Source organism: Camelus ferus, chromosome 34 (genome assembly GCF_009834535.1).
Source record: "Camelus ferus isolate YT-003-E chromosome 34, BCGSAC_Cfer_1.0, whole genome shotgun sequence".
Classification (NCBI taxonomy): Eukaryota; Metazoa; Chordata; class Mammalia; order Artiodactyla; family Camelidae; genus Camelus; species Camelus ferus.
The window spans coordinates 21,241,476-21,256,949 of NC_045729.1; the positions used below are offsets into that span (position 1 = coordinate 21,241,476).

The following is a 15,474-nucleotide window of genomic DNA, read 5'->3' on the forward strand; positions in this document are numbered from 1 at the left end:
ACTCACTTGGCGGCCAGCCACCAGTCAGTATTCCAGCAAGAGCACAGGCAGCAACAGGCTGCATTCATGGTCCTCCTGGTCCTCCTTCAGTCTATGGACAGCCTGCCCACCTGGAGACCCCGCCCCTCCGTCATACCAGAGTGAGGGAGCAGGAGGGGCTGCCACAAATCAGGTCACTGCCTGTCTGCATCCCAGCCCCCCGGCTGAGGCCCTGCTCTCCACAGAGGGATGGAGGCTCCCTATCCAGACCCCGGACTGAGACCCAGGGCCTCTGGAGAAAGCAGAGAGTCTCCCCATGCCTGGGCTGGGGCCACAGCTGGGGCCGGCCCAGTGGTTTCAAGGGCCTGAACCAAGAAGGCTTCCTTGCTTTACTGGAGCCCGACTTTGCTGGGCCCACTCATCAGCTCTGGGGACAGCAGCGTGACAGCACCCCCGTGGCTCTGCCCTGGGAAGCACAGTCACCAGCATATGGCCCTTATAGCCACTTCCCAGGGTCTCCTCTGTAAGGGCTTTGCCCTGAGTGACTGGCTCCAGGACAGAGCCTGGGTCCACACTGGGAAGTCTGTGTTCTTGGCCACAGGAGAGGCCCTGTTGGGTCAGGAGGGGCCCTGTGCGTGCAGTTCTGTGATGGTTCCTTGTGCACAGCCTCCCTCGTTCCCAGTCAATCTCCTTGAGAAGCTGATGGGAAGGGGTGGGAGTAGGGAGGTGGCCCAGGGTGCCAGCAGCAGAGGACGGGGAATGAGGGGAGGGCGAGGCCTGAGACGGGCGGAGGGTAGCCACACACAGGTGCCTTCCTGCTCCTCCAAGGATCAGAAGCCCCAGGTCTCAGTAACGAGGGGACCCAGAGAACCTGCTGGAAAAGCAGCTGACTTCCAGGGAGGCGACATGACACTAGCCTCCCATGGGGTGGGTGGCTCCCCATAGGAGAGACCTCTTCTCCAGGACCCAGGCTGTACCTGCTTCCCCTCGGAGCGCCTTCTCCACGGCGACCCCTCTCTCCTCCAGCTGCCGCTGTTTCTCCTCCACCTGCTCCAGCTGCCGCTGGATGATCTGCGGGTAACACAGCAGGGTCAGGGAGGGAGGCGAACAGATGCGGTGGACCACTGGGGACCGCTCGGATCGCTGCATGGAGACTGCGCATCGCACCCGGCGGCCTGCCAGGCCCTTCGCTGGTGAGCACCGCAGGCATGGCCTGGCCGACGTGGGAGGGCCAGCCCCTCTCGGGCAGGTCCTGGGAAGGAAGCAGTGGACGCCTGGGGGCAGGTCCTGAAGGGGAGAATCCTACAGCGCCAGTGTGGCTCCTCAGTCTTGTAGAAATCCTGTCCCTGCGTCCCGTGGATGACAAGCCAGGACCTGTGTGGAAGTGCGTAGAGGACCCCCAGGAGATGGTCCACCCCAAAGCAGCAGCTGACGACTTATTTTCACACAGAAAACGAAATACAATGCAGGCACCCAGTCAAGCAGGGTACGCGGACCCAGAGTGAGGTCCGAGGAAAGGACTAAGAAGGACTAATCGACAAGGGGTCCGGGGGGAATTGTGGCCCCAGAGGGACGTCTTCATCAGTGCTGGACTTGCTGTTGGTGTTTCTCATCGTTGTGGACTTGATTACTGTGCTAATCTTTATGAACAGAATCATGTACATGTGCTTTGACCTAAAAATCCACATCGTATTTAGGTATCTTTTAACACTTTGCATTAAGAAATTATTTTTTGCAAAAAAAAAAAAACAAAAAACAAAACTGGAATGGCCTGGGTACCACAGGATCGCTCTGATCTCTAAATCCCAGCCCCATCAGAGGCCAGTCGGTCACTGCTGCCTGTGGACAGCAGCTCTTGCAGAGCTGGGGGTCCAGGAAACTCAAGCTCAGCTCCTCCCTCTGCCAACAAATACCCCTAGACTAGGCTGCTGTGGTCCCATCAAGGCAGGGGCCCAGGTGAGGGACAGCCTGCCTGCTTTTGCTCTGCCCTCATCTGCACGGGTACCAGCTAGGGGGAGGAGGTGGCTTTCCCTGCTCACCTGGGCGCGGTGTAGACGCTTCAGCTCCTCCTGCTTGGCCTGCCTCCGAGCTGCCTTCTGCACCCGCCGGGTCAGCTTGGCGTTCAGCTCCTCCTCTGTGTAAGTTCTTGGCTGGAGGGAGAGAGAAGGGCTTCCTCAGTTAGGTGCGTGCTGGTTGGCAGGGCGTGGGGACCAGAGGGCAGGCGAGGGCGAGGCGTGTGCAGACACCCAGGCCCTTGTCCCTGTGGGAGCCCCACATACCACAGGGCACCCGGAAACCTGCCTGGAGACACTCCCCAGGGTGCAAGGACAGGAGGCTGAGTGCACACTGACTGCCAGCAAGTTAGAAGGACAAAGACCAGCATCTTTATCGCTGGGCTCACTCATTCCCATGGAAGGAGGTCTGCTCTATTCAAGACTGCAGGGGTAAAAACGCTGGTCAGTTTCCCCAAGCCTCCTGCTCATAGGAGGCATACAGGGAAAGGAAAAAGAAAAACAAGGATCCTTCTGTTTGTGTGGTGTCGAAAGTCACTTTCTTCAGATGAGCACTGTTTACAAGGTTCTCTTCAGACGTGACATCGGAAGTAAACAGGGATGCTTCTATGTTAAGTCAGAGTGAACCCAAACTAACTAATGCAGGCAGAAGAAGGGGTGAGGTGATCCTGGACAGACTCTGGGGCCTGCACACTGAGAGGAGGGAGGACGTGGTCTGGCAGGGCTGTGCGCCGTCAGGAACCGAGGGGGCATCTGGCCAAACACAGTGCAACTGCGAATGACTGGGGTGACCGCTGGGAGGCAGATGCCTCCAGGAAGATAAAAAAAAGGAGCATTTACGGACTTTAAAGGAACTTGCAAATTCAACCCCGAGTGTATCCTGACAACCTGTGCTCGTGGAGGGCCGGCACGGACAGCTGACTCGGGGCTCCAGCGTCCCAGGTGTCTGCTCTGCAGCTCACGGAGCCCAGGACTCGTGAACTCCCAGTTCCTGCAGCGTCCAGTCCCCAGGACAGCCCTGCTCCCCATGGCCTCTGGGTGGAAGCAACACACACACTCCAGCCTGCGGAGAGCAGGGTGTCACACCCTCTGTCCTGCGGGGCTGGATGACATGGTTGGTGAGGGTGGGGCTGGCGGGCCCCCCGGGGGGGAGTGGGATACTGCCTTTGGTACCCACCGTCTCCTGAACCAAGGCATGTGGAACATAAACCAACATTCAAGGGGATGTGACGGGAAACAAAACAGAACAGCAATGGGAACGATTAAAAATTAGGAACAGAACACAGAATGGGGCAAAATCAGTTAGAAGTTTAAAATAAACAACACTAGGACACACAATTACTTCTCACAGTGTCACCCAGGACAGCCGAGTGTGGGCTGGGGGTGAGACCCCAGCAGTGGCACCTCAGTGAACCCATCTGAACAAGGCCTGGGGGTCACTTTGCTGATGAGAGAAGCTCCTTCCTCACTTGCCCCAAATCTCCTCTGCTCGCTCCTCAGTCTCCCTTGCATGTAAAGTGACCATTTCTCCCTCAGCAACCCGTCTTGCTTGTGCAAGTTCAGACTCCTTCCTCTAGCCGAACGTCGCAGGGCACCGGCTGGGGGTCAGGCGGCGGGAGACAGAGGCCAACGCGAATCAACTCTGCGTCTCTCTCCCGGTGGTGTCCCCGGGGGCGGCACCTCCTGCCTGGACACGGACGGCTCGGATAACCGACACCCACTGCGAACACTGCGGTGTGGCACCTCTTCTCACCCACTGAGCCTCGAGCAGAGCAGCCTCGTGGGAGGTTAAAGGGCAGGGTGGGGCTGCTTCTCCAGGCCGGAGGGGCACAGCTGCTGAGAAGAATCCTGTGCCTCCCAGCGGCCTCAGCTGGCCAAGGGCACATCCTGCCTCAAGCCAGAGTGAGAGAAGGGTTTCATTGTCATCAGAAGGCAGCTAAAAGAGGAGACAGGCAGTTTCTCCCAAGGCAAAAGAAAAACTCCACAGGAACTGACAACAGCAGCCCGAGACCAGCACTTAAGTATTAACAAAAGGGGCCAGTGATTCACTGACTCCAGGGGCAAAGGGATGACACCTCCACCTGCCTGGCGGGACGCTGCCTCTGGTAACAAAGCCTCTCTTCCTGGGACAGAAGTACTTTATCCTAACAGCTCACGGGGAACCAGGCACCGGTGACACCACGGAGACCCGTGAGATCACGGTCAGACATCCCAACCCGTGGTTATTTCTATTGTTTCTCTGCCCCAGCACCTGGCCCTCGCCCGCCCAGCACCACACCATGACACCACGGCCCACGCGCAGCCCCACTCTCCTGCGTGGCCTCCAGCTGAGGGCTCTGCTGTGCAGGACACACGTGGGATCCAGGGGAAGGGCACCTCATCCTGGAGGCCCGGGAAGGCTGTGGTCAGAGTGATCCTGAGATGGGCCCTGACCACCAGAGCAGCACAGATGGACACATCTAACCAGCATGAGATGACGCCTGTGGGCTTGCCCTGCAGCAATGGACCTCGTACACACTCAGCCCTATCATGACCCCCAGGGCCCCCTAGGCAGGGCCGCCCCCAATGCCAGGACAAGATGGGAGACCCACATGTCCCCAGAAGTGATTCTCACATTGGTACCAGTATTACTGCTGGAAAGCATGGCAGGGAGTCCCTGGAGGGGAGCACCCTTCCCGCCCTGGCCTGTGTACTGGCTGGGCCCAAAGCTCGGGGCTCATGCAGCCAGGCCCCTGGGGAGGCCCCTGTCCAACCCAAACTGCATGCTGGCCTGGCTCTCAGATGGGTGGGGTGGACGAGAGGCCTGGGAACCCCCAGGACAGTGGGTGGGCAGAGCGCTGCGTGGCTGAGGGGGGCGAGCAAACAAAAAACAGGCCGGGAACAAAAGGCTTTGTCCAGTTCCCACGTTACTGGAGAGGAAACTGGGCCTGAAGGAGTTGCCCTCCCTGAACGGGCACTGCAGGGCTGTGATGCGTGGCTGCCCTGGAGGGCAGTGCACAGGGAAGGCTCCAGCACAAACCCTGGGAACCCTTAAGGGAGATGCTTGATGTTCCAGGGGAGTTAACTCAAGAAAGGGAGCTGGAGGAGCTGGGCTGTGACCTCGGCCTGGAGGGCAGGTGTGGGCCCCAGGGCTGGACCATGGAGACAGCCCCCTGCTGCGTGCTTGCCAGCCTTCCTGGACCGCAGCCCCCGCCCCATTGCTGTGTCTGAGACATGGGTGCCTGGTGAGAACTTCCTCTGACCCCTCCCCGCCAGCTCCACTGTGTCCGGAAAAAGCTATGGGAGCCCCTAGAGGTCACACGTTGGAACAGACGCCTGAGTGACTAGCGATGGGGGTGCCCCGCACACAGACAGCTCACTGTGCAGGACAGCTGAGGGGCCACGCTGTCCCCAGAGCCTGGGCCACGAGAGGGGCCAAGGCAGACCCACAGTGTCTGACTCGACACAGAAGCAGGGCGGGTCTCCTGGGCCCGTGCCTCAGGAGCAGAACCTCCTCTCAAGTCCACAAATGGATGTAGAGGACAGGCTGACAGGACCTCTCCTCAGAGACCAGCCCATCCCAGCCCCCTGGGCACCGGTAGGCTCTGCCCTGCAAGGGAGTTCCCGGGACAGATGAAGGAACGACAGAGCCCACAGTGAATCTCTGGACACGAACATCTGCCTGCTTTACAGGGAGAACACAGAGCTCTCGCCACGGGGAGAGCACCCTTCCTGCCCTGGCCTGGACACTGGCTGGGCCTGGGGCTCCGCTGCGCGTGGGTTGGGGTCAGACAAGGAAGGGGCTGAGCAGCACACAGAGTCGAGGCCTGCGGCCCACGCACCTCTCGCCTGGACTTCTGGGAGGCCCTCTCAAGGATGTCATCGCTGGAGAGGTCCGAGTCCTCTGAGCAGCTCCGCTGGTGCCGCAACTGCAGCTCTAGGGAAGCAGAGGCAGAACAAGGATAGTGACCACCAGCTGCCGGTGCCCCTAGGGGAGTGGGCGGAAGGGTGGTCTCTTCCCAGTCCGAGTCCGCCCCAGGCTGGGAGCCACGAGCTCGGACGCTAACGCTTCCGGGCAGCGCAGAACCCAACTGCACAGATGTGCCCCAGCCCAGGCTGCACACGGGGGCATGGGAAGTGGGTCTTTCAAGAGGAACTGCAGGGGCTCTGCCTGGGAGGGGCCCAGGAGCTGCCCTACCTGCTCTCACGACAGGGGACGCCCTGGGCTGGCTGGTGTCCACGGTGGCCCCGCTGGAAGGGGTGCTGGAGCAGGACCGGTCGTCCCCCTTCTTCTTCCTGTCCCGCCGGTACCCGGAGAAGACAGACTTCCACAGGGACCTGGGCTTGGCGGCTACCTCCTCCAGGGGGCTGGGGCTGGGCCTCTCTGGGGGCTGGCCCTCACCCTTGGGCTTCTTCTCCTTCTTGTTTCTGCGGGGAGAGAAGAGTGACGACCGCTTCTTGCTCTTCCCGCTGGAGCCCTCAGACGAGGTGACCGAGCCGTCTGGGCCCCCTGAGTCCGAGGGAGGGCACAGGACCTCCTCGCTCATGGCATCGTGCCTCAGGGTGGGCTCCGCAGGGCCCTGGGGGCCAGGCCCCCTGCCCTGAGAGGGGCCAGCGGCAGTTCCGAGGGACGCAGGGGTCCGGGGGTTCTTGGGGGTCGTGGCCACCGTGTCCTCCTTCATCCGGCTCAGCTGCCTGGCCATGGCATCCCTCAGGGCCTGGCTCCTCACAGACTTCTCCCGGGCCCGCATGCGCTGGGTGGCCAGCTCCTTGGCTTCTGCGGAGACCAGTGGCAGCCCCCGCTTCTGCGGCTGGGCCCCACTCTCCACTGGCGGCCCCCTACCATTCTCCTTGGCCTGGGGCAGCTGGGGTGGCTTCTCGGGTAGGGCCCAGCAGGAGGGGGGTGTGAAGAATGTCTCCTGCAGACTTGAGTCCTCTGTCCGGTCGTCATACGTGTCCTCCACATCGTCCGCAAAGGGGATCTCGTCCACGCTCTCCACGAATGACTTCCGCACCTCCTCACGGTGGGGCTGGGTGGGTTCCCGGTGGGGCCGAGTGAGGGTGACTGGTGGGGGTGGCAGGGCTTGGGGCTCCCCAACGAGGGCTGGCTTCCTGCTCCTATAAAGGGTCGCGGGCTCTTCGTCGGGGGGTGGGGGTGGCGGGCTGGAGGGGGGTGTGAGCATGGTGGAGTCCGAGGTGTTGAGGCTCTGGCTGCCTGGCGTCCTGGTGTGGGAGGAGCTGCCCTGCAGGCCCAGCCCGGAGCTGCTGGATGGATCTCTGTGCTCCTCCCGCGAACTCGTCAGCTCCCTCTCGGGTGGGGACCCAGGGGTGGGGATAGGTGGGGGCTTCAGGAGATGGAGCCCTTCACCCTGTGGGGACTTCTCAGCTGTGCAGACCTTTGGGGACACGGGCTGGAGGGTGGGTGTGGGGCCCCGACACACGGGCGTGAGCCCCAGGCTGCGGCGGATCTCAGCGCTCTTCATCCAGAACTCCGCCACCAGGTCGCTGCGCCTCAGGGCCTCATCCCCAGCAAGGGGGCTGCCCAGTGTGTCCTCGGTGTCCCCTTGCCTCTTTGCGGGGAGGGGGGCCAGTGGGGTGGATGTTCTGGCTGGCACGGGCTGGAAGCGTATAGGGGACACAGTGGGGGATGGCACAGTGGCCTCGGAGGAGGGCTGGGGCTGAGAGCAGATGGGGAGGGAGGCCAGCGGGGACCGGTGCTGTGGGCTGGCAGGCGAGGGTGGCGTCCTGGCTTCCGGCTGCAACTGGACAGGTGGTCCGGCTGTGGGCTCCCCATGGGGGGCTGGGGGCTCAGGCACGGGGCTGTCCGTGGGTAGCCCCACCCCAGTGGTAGCAGAAACAGCAGAGACCAGAAGGGCTTGGGCGCTCTGTGGGAAAGCAGGGTGACAGGAGCTGCTGAGAAGGCTGGGATCTGTCGGCCCTCAGAGACCCTAGCGTCATTCTCGCCAAGGGCCTGAGCTGCTGTCCTGGGGCTACGGTCAGGCGCCAAGAGGCCCCCCTTTCTGCTCTGTTTGCCAAGCTTCAGAACCCTCTGTCCAGCGAGCACACTCAGCCTTCAGGTTCGGTTCATCCCAAATGCACTCTGTGTCCTTTGGGCACTGAATGATAGCCCTAGACACTCACCAACCCCAAGAGCTCCAAGATCTCCGACGTATGAACACAGGGCCCACCATCGTGAGGGATTCGGAACAGCGTTCATTACAGTCTGTCTCACAAGTGTCCCTCTTGCCCCTTCCCAGCCTCATCTCAGATGAAATCACCTAAACCACTTTGCTCCTTGGGGCCCCAAAGACCAAGCCAGCAGGAGCTCTGTCCTCCCTGCTCTGTCCTCCACATGGTGTCTCCTAAAACGTGCCCACAGAACGCAGTGCATTTATGTGGCATCCTGCAATGTGTGGTTTAAAAACCACTGATCGTCTGGGTAAGGATTTTTAATTTAAAAATCATACATTCATTTTGACACAGCATTAAAGAGAAATGCATGTCTTACCAGACCAGTGATTCCATGAATGTTATTGCTTTAACTTAAAAATAAATTTATTTTTAACGTGGCATAATCTGTGGACACACAAAGAGGAACAGTGGTGTGGGATGGGTGCACAGCAGGCTCAGGGAGGTGCTGCCCAGACTGAGCTGGAAGCCCAAGGCCACTCCTGTTCTAACAGCTCCCTCAGCACCAGAAGCAAAAAAAAATGGGTTCCCACCCAGGGCCCCAAGGGGTTCCCTCAGCTCTGCCTCCTTAGGGAGCCCCGAACCCTCACCTGTGCCCCGGGGCTGTGGGCTGGGGATGGCAGGGCCGCTTGCTCCTCAGGGGGCCAGATGGGGCTGGAGACATGAGAGGGACCTGAAAAAGCAGATGCAGGATTTGCAAGAGGAAACACCTCCGCCTGCTGGGGGTACAATCTGAGTCCAAAGATTTGGGGTAAAAGGGGCAGGGCTGTCAGCCAGGCAGGGGAGGAAGGCTTCCCCAGCACAGCACACGTACCTCTCTCTCCGCGCCCTGCTGTGGCGGGAGGTGTCTCCTCCCCGCCTTCCGACACCCTCAGCTCCAGCCCCGCTCCCGCCGCCACCTGGTGCTGCACCTGCAGCTCCGTGCCGGCCTCTGACAGGGACGGGGCGTCGTCAGACCAGTGCTGATCTGGCAGAGGGAAGCAAGCACAGACCTGGAGTGAGTCGTGCTCCTTCCCAGGCTCCCGGCGCCATGGAGACAGCCCTTCAGGCCATCAGCTGCAGCCTGAGGTCCAACCTGCATCGGCACCCCGGCCGGGTCCTGCACTCTGGTCTCCCAGCCTCTGAGACTCAGCTGACAGCGTGGCGTCCTCTGTAACATGGAGCCCCCAGGATGCCAGTGGCGCCTCCACCGCCAGTGCCAGGCTCCTCACCATGGGCCTGGACTGTTCTCACCCCTGCAGTCCCGTCCCTGCCCGCCCTCCTCACGGCCTATCTCCTGGCACTAGCTTTCCGAGGGCACCTGCTGGAGTAAAGGCCCTGTAGAAAGCCCCTAATCTGCTCGGTTTCTCCCCACGACCTGATGAATGCAGGCCACGTCCAACATGGGTGAAAGGACATGCATTCAAGTTAGTGGCAGAACAAGAAACAAACGCGAAGGCTTAATGGCCACCAGCTCCGGGTACCTTACTTTTGCTTTACTGTGCCTTCTCTCCCTTCCTGAGCTCAGAGCACTTGGCTCCGTCCCGGGGGGTGGGGGTAGGGAGGGGGGAAAGGCTCTGGGGTCTCATACCATCGTCCAGCTCAGCACCGGTGTCCCCCGTGTCCCCGTTCTCCACAGCCTCCCCTTCTCTCTCTGCCGGTTCTGAGTCCGCATCTTCCTCCAGCTCCTCCTCGTCAAAAGGAGCTGCAAGGCAGAAACGTTCAAGAGGAGGAAGAGAGGGAGAGGGACAGACGGACACCTGGCAGGTGGGGAAGCGGCAGTGGTTCCCCAGGGCTCCAGGTGAGGAGCCTGAGGAGAAGTGGGAGGTGCCAGGACCGGGAGCATTCTGAAAGCGGCAGGGCTGGCAGGGGGGCCCTCCCTCACAGCAGGGCAGAGCCCAGGCCGCCAGCTTTCCTCTTCCTCCAGCTGCTGGAAGAGCCTCCGCCTAAGAAGCACGGAGGGAAGTGCTGCTTCTCAAGCTCAGGCCCAAGCCCTGCGCTGACAGCCTCGTGTACACAAGTCCCCGAACCTGCACAGGAATACACCTGGAGGGGCCGTTTCTAACTCTGCCTTCCAGGGAGGGACCAAGGGTGGCTCGGTTGTGGCCCCATGCTCAGCCCGGCATCACAGTGCGCACCTCCCAGGTCAAAGGGCAGGTGCTGCAGCTTCCGTGGGCTAATTCAGACACCAAGGGAGAGGGACAAGGGTAGGTAAAGTCCGCGTTCTGGACTCCAGAGCAGCCCTTCAGCACCACAGTCAGGCAGGGCACTAGCCAGCTTCACTGCTCCTGAGAAGGAGGCAGCCCCGACACTCACACGCACACACACGCTCTCATCCCGCTCCCGAGCCCTGCGCACGCGGGACTCAGACTAACGGTTCGGAGTAGGAGAAGCATCAGGAAGCAGCGAGCAGGGCTCTGGGGGAGCCGTGAAGCACCTGTGCTGCAGCGCCATCTCAGCCCAGGAGAAGGGGCTGGCCGTCCGCCAGCACACACGGCTGAGGGTCAAGCCCAGCAGGCCGGGCGGCACAGGGGCCCGCTGGGATGCGAGGCCAGGCCACAAGCCCAGCAGACCCGCTACGGTCATCTCCCAGCCCTGCGAAGCTGTGCCCTGGCATCCAGGGATGTGCGGGGACCGCAAGCAGCCTTGGGGTCAGAGCCCAAGGACAACCGGGGATGGGACGGCTGTGATGGCCACTGGAGGCAGGCACGTCTAGATGCTGGGAATGTCTTTCCTGACCCAGGGGCAGCTAGGTGAGTTCTGGAGTCGGTCAGCATCAGCGCAAGCTGTGGGAGTCCCACAGTCAGCACCTCCTTCTGAGACCCGGCGCCACCCGAGGAGCTGGCCACGCCCAGACGCCCCCTCTGACGGCGCTGCTGCCGGTGGAAGTACTGGGGGGGCTCTCGCTCATCTCCACGGACTCAAGCCTTTGTGAGACAGCCCTGCTGCTGGTCACTCAAGGAGGCTGGCCCGTCAAACACCCAGGAACGGGACTCCTGGGGCACAGACAGATGTCTCAGTGCCCCTCCACCCCGAGCTCTGCTGGACAGCGAGCTCACTGCTGCACAAGGCCTCTACAGTGGGAGGAGGATCCGGTTCAAACAGAACCTGGGCCCCTCCCGCGGAAGGCATCCACTGTGCCTGCACGCATGCTCTGATCAATCCATGATGGTAAATTTACACTTTTGTTGGCAAGTGCGCTGGAAGCAAGCACGACATGGGACCCCTGCCTGGCGTGGTTCAAGGCGCTACACTGGAGTGGCCTGATCCCAGTCCTGGCCCCGCGGCCCCCTTGCGGCTCTCCTACTCAGAGAAACGTCTTCCGCAGACTCAGAGAGTTAGGGGTCTGTGGTCCCCAGGGGTACCTTAAAAGGAACGACTGTCACACATGTCAGAAAACGAACAGTGAGAAGCATTAGTGCAGCAGCAGCAGACACAGCCTGAGGGGTGGAACCAGGGTTAATCAGGTCCAGGCCGAGATGCAGCGCAGGCTGGGAGCGGCCGCACACTGCGGAAGCCAGGAGTTGCCGACACACTTAGCTCTTGGTCTGTTTCAGCTGCCAGGTGAGAGGCCCTGCCACCTCAGCCTTGCCCAGCCGTCTTGGGGACACAAACTAACCAGGAGAGAGTGACCAGCAGTTTCTGTTCACAGAGCCAAGGGCCTCAGGTCAGGCTCTCCTTTGGCTGTGTGTGAGGGCACCTCTCGTCGTGTGACCCTGAGGGCAAAGGACCGGCCGGGAGGCCTGGGGGTGCAGACCCACGAGCTCCAATCCTGGTCACCCTAGAAGTAACCAGGGTGATGCTGCCCTCGTGCACGTGGTGCCTGACACTGCGGGGTGTTTCTGGTCGTCCTCATGACCGGTCGATGTTCAGAGGGTGGAGTTACACATCCTACTGGATGCCAGCGGCCCCCTTGCTAAGAAATGCCTCCCAGAAAGGTTTACCAAGGACACTGGAGGGTTCTGAGCGCCCTCCTGGCCTGAGTGCTGAGAGATGCCTGTACCTAGGTCTGGAGCCCCGCCTGGCCCCCACTTCTAGCTGAACACTGTCCACCAATCCAATCCTCCGCTCTCCCTCGCACCAGCAAGTTCTGCACCAGTTTCCCGAGCACTCCCCCTGACACTCTGGCGGGTCTGCAGGGCAGTAAGTGGCACCTCCATGTCGTGCCCAGCTGCCACCCAGCTTCATTTCTGCGGACTTTAAATCTCAGGGCTAGGACTTAAAATGGTCCTTCAGTGTTGGTCTCTACTCCATCTCTGCTAGTAAAACAAAGTTTTCTCCACCCTGTCCACACACTTCTCTCCTCTGGATCTCCCCTGGAGGGCGTGGGATGTGTGTCTGGTCCATGCAGGGAGGGGCTGCCTGAGTGAGGCGTGCGCGTGCCCCCACCCTCCGCCCTCGGCATGCACTAGCGGCAGGAACAGAACTCCAGTGTTAAGGTATCAGCAGAGCTGCTGAGAGAGTGGTTACGGTGAGTGGGCAGAGAACAACATCACCAGACTACCTCCGGAGACCGCCTCCAGCCAGGCCTGCACCGCTGCACGGCGTACGCAGGGAAGGTCGGGCACTGAATTTAAAACAGACGACAAATAAAAAGTTACACAGGAATAGGCGTCCTTAGTGAGGAGAGGTGAGGTGAGGTCGTCCTGAAGTCCACAGCAGAAGAGAGACGGACGACGCCACAGCCCGAGGCCCGGCCAGCACCGCCACATCCCGTGTGTGCTGGGCATCAGGACAGGGACAGGAGACAAGAGCACAGGGAGGGTCAGCATCAGCTCGAGGCCGCAGAGTGTCCCCAGCTCCAGGCCATTGCTGACGCCCCTGGTCAGCATGGTCTCCTGGCTCCTGCAGGGCTGTTGGGGTCTATGTGGTTGCAAAATGCTGCCCGGAGGTGAAGGTGGCAAGGCCCATGAAGGCAGGGACCACCCCGGGCCCTGCAGGGAATGTCCCCAACACGCACTGAACGCAAACACGAAGGTAAGTGAGCAGAAGACAAGGTGGAGACAGCACGCTGGGCAGCTGAGGTCAGGGGCACAGAGAGCGACGTGACAGCCACGTATCCCCCAGCTGTGCCATCTCTCATTACTTGTTACTCCCTTAAAGAAGCCAGAACAAGGTTCACCTTTGTCCTGCCATGGAATACAGCTCATCTGACCTAAAACCTAGAGCTGGAAGTTATGCTAGCTACTTCAGAGGCCTCCGTGACACACGTTTCTTCTTAAAACTGCCTTTCAGTGCAAATGTGGTCCCTCAATGCCATCCTGTCAGTGCACTCACACCCAGACACACTCCGTGAGGAAAAGACCAAGTGGAGAAAGAGGAACCTTGCCTAGTGACACAGGGGAAGAAAGCAAACTCTCGGTTTTCCCAAGGTCAAGTTCACTTCGCTGTTTCGCATCAGTGGAGACGAGCCACAGCTCTTAGCTCACAGAGAGCTGTGTCCTCAGGTGAAAGCCGAGTGCTCTGCTGGCTCTTACTTCTGGTCAACCTGGTGGCTCTGCCCCAACAGGAGAGCCCTCTGCAGCCCGGGGTGGAGAGGGGCAGGGACAGGGGGGCCACAGGGATGGGCTCTGCAGGGACGGGGGTTCTGCAGGGATGGGGGTCTGCAGGGAGGGGGTCTGGAGAGACGGGGGGAGCCACAGGGATGGGATCTGCAGGGACGGGGGAGCCACAGGGATGGGGTCTGCAGGGACGGGGGAGCCACAAGAATGGGGAAGTGTGCAGGGATGGGGCACCTGCAGAGGTGGGGGTCCACAGGGAGGGGGTCTGGAGGGACAGGGGAGCCACAAGGATGGGGAAGTGTGCAGGGATGGGGCACCTGCAGAGGTGGGGGTCCACAGGGAGGGGGTCTGGAGGGACAGGGGAGCCACAAGGATGGGGAAGTGTGCAGGGATGGGGCACCTGCAGGGATGGGGCACCTGCAGGGACGGGGGAGCCGCAGGGATGGGGCACCTGCAGAGGTGGGGGTCTGCAGGGAGGGGGTCTGGAGGGATGGGGAGAGCCACAGGGAGGGGGTCTGCAGGGACGCGGGAGCCGCAGGGACGGGGGGGTCGCAGGGACGAGGGCCCTGGGTCCTGAGGCAGTTACCTCCAGAAGGAGAGGACTCAGAGGCTGGGACCACTTGCTCCTCCTTGTTCTCGCGAATATGTGTCCAGTGCACATCAGCCTGGATCTCCAAGGGATCGGCTGGACTTGTGTTCTGCTGTAGCCGCTGGCTGCCGGCTAGTGTGCCAGGTTCAAGGGGTGAAGGAGACGAGGAAGGGGGAGATGATGGGGAGGAAGGAAGCAGAAAATAAACAGTGAAGGGAGGAGAGAACAGAACCCACAGCAGAGGAAATAAAGAATCACCGCATTTGCCAGAATCAGTTTGAATCAGAAAGAAACAAAAACTGAGAGTAAGTGCATGCTCACACGCGCTCACACACGCGCTCACAAGTGCACACTTGTGCCTCCTACTCGGGCGCCTTGACCCAGTTGCTTCAAGCCTCACGTAACTGGACTTGGATGAAGAGGGCCCCCGCCCCACGCCAGGTGGAATGTGCTTTCCTTTCTGAAGCTCTTTTCACCTTAACTGTGTGGAGGGACCCCTTTTTCAGGAGAGAAGAGCTGGCTACAGTGAAGGCCAGAAAAGAGCCGAGGCTGTGAGCATGTGGCTCTGGGCCACCTGCCATGTGACTACAGAGGTGGGGCGGATGTTGTCACCCTGCCATGAACCAGCCAACTCACACATGACAGCAAGTCCCTCTGTGGGCACCCGAGTTCTCATCTTTGGCAGCTAGAGAGAGAAAAGCCCCTTCTGTACCAGGCTTCATGCAGCACGCTGTGTGAGGGGGCGAAGGCAGGGGGCGGGGGAGCAGAGCTCTGTCCCATAGGTCCCCAAAGTTCCAGGGAAGTTTTCCTCAAAACTCCCCTGAGTCCCCTCTGGACACAAGACCTGGGTTCTTAGCCAGATGAGAAGTCGCTCGTGGCCCCTTCAGACTGTTCCTGCCCACGGAATCTGCATGCAGCCCTGCCCCGTGGCCCCCCACCATCAGTGCTGGGCCACGCCGTTCAGGTGGGCTAAAATAAGACACAGCCAGCAACTTACGGGAGAGCACATGACGGGAGGAAAGATGCTTTCCAGCAGCAAGAGCTGCGTCCCCTAACCCCAAGGCCCTGGGTTCCTGGACAGCCTGCTCTCGACAGTCCAGCTGGACTGGCTTCAGCCTCATCACTAGAACAACCACCTCCTCACTTCCAGGCAACAGGGAATGTGACACGGACAGAAATACCAACAAGACCACCGAACGTGGACGGGGACGCTGCTCTGTCGGATGCGGGGCTGCAGTCCCGAGTG

General features: G+C 60.8%; 1 protein-coding gene across 33 annotated transcripts in view; it reads right to left on the reverse strand.

The window, feature by feature from the left end:
* The window catches only part of MICAL3 (microtubule associated monooxygenase, calponin and LIM domain containing 3), a 144,501-nt gene that overhangs the window by 15,238 nt on the left and 113,789 nt on the right, over window positions 1-15,474 (reverse strand). For 23 of the 33 annotated variants that reach the window (XR_004317128.1, XR_004317127.1, XM_032473009.1 and 20 more), the window contains 10 exons: window positions 14,226-14,360; window positions 12,643-12,705; window positions 9,730-9,843; window positions 9,235-9,309; window positions 8,974-9,126; window positions 8,750-8,832; window positions 6,169-7,855; window positions 5,813-5,907; window positions 2,019-2,129; window positions 957-1,050 (listed from right to left, as the gene is read on the reverse strand). Coding sequence is in view for 30 of the 33 variants with exons in the window: in XM_032473009.1 (XP_032328900.1) it covers window positions 957-1,050; window positions 2,019-2,129; window positions 5,813-5,907; window positions 6,169-7,855; window positions 8,750-8,832; window positions 8,974-9,126; window positions 9,235-9,309; window positions 9,730-9,843; window positions 12,643-12,705; window positions 14,226-14,360 (2,610 nt within the window). In the remaining 3 variants the exon portion in view is untranslated. Of the gene's footprint in view, window positions 1-956; window positions 1,051-2,018; window positions 2,130-2,879; window positions 3,026-5,812; window positions 5,908-6,168; window positions 7,856-8,749; window positions 8,833-8,973; window positions 9,127-9,234; window positions 9,310-9,729; window positions 9,844-12,642; window positions 12,706-12,727; window positions 14,040-14,090; window positions 14,361-15,474 lie in introns of those variants that run through there. The other 10 variants (XM_032473020.1, XM_032473033.1, XM_032473035.1 and 7 more) reach the window with 8 other exon arrangements.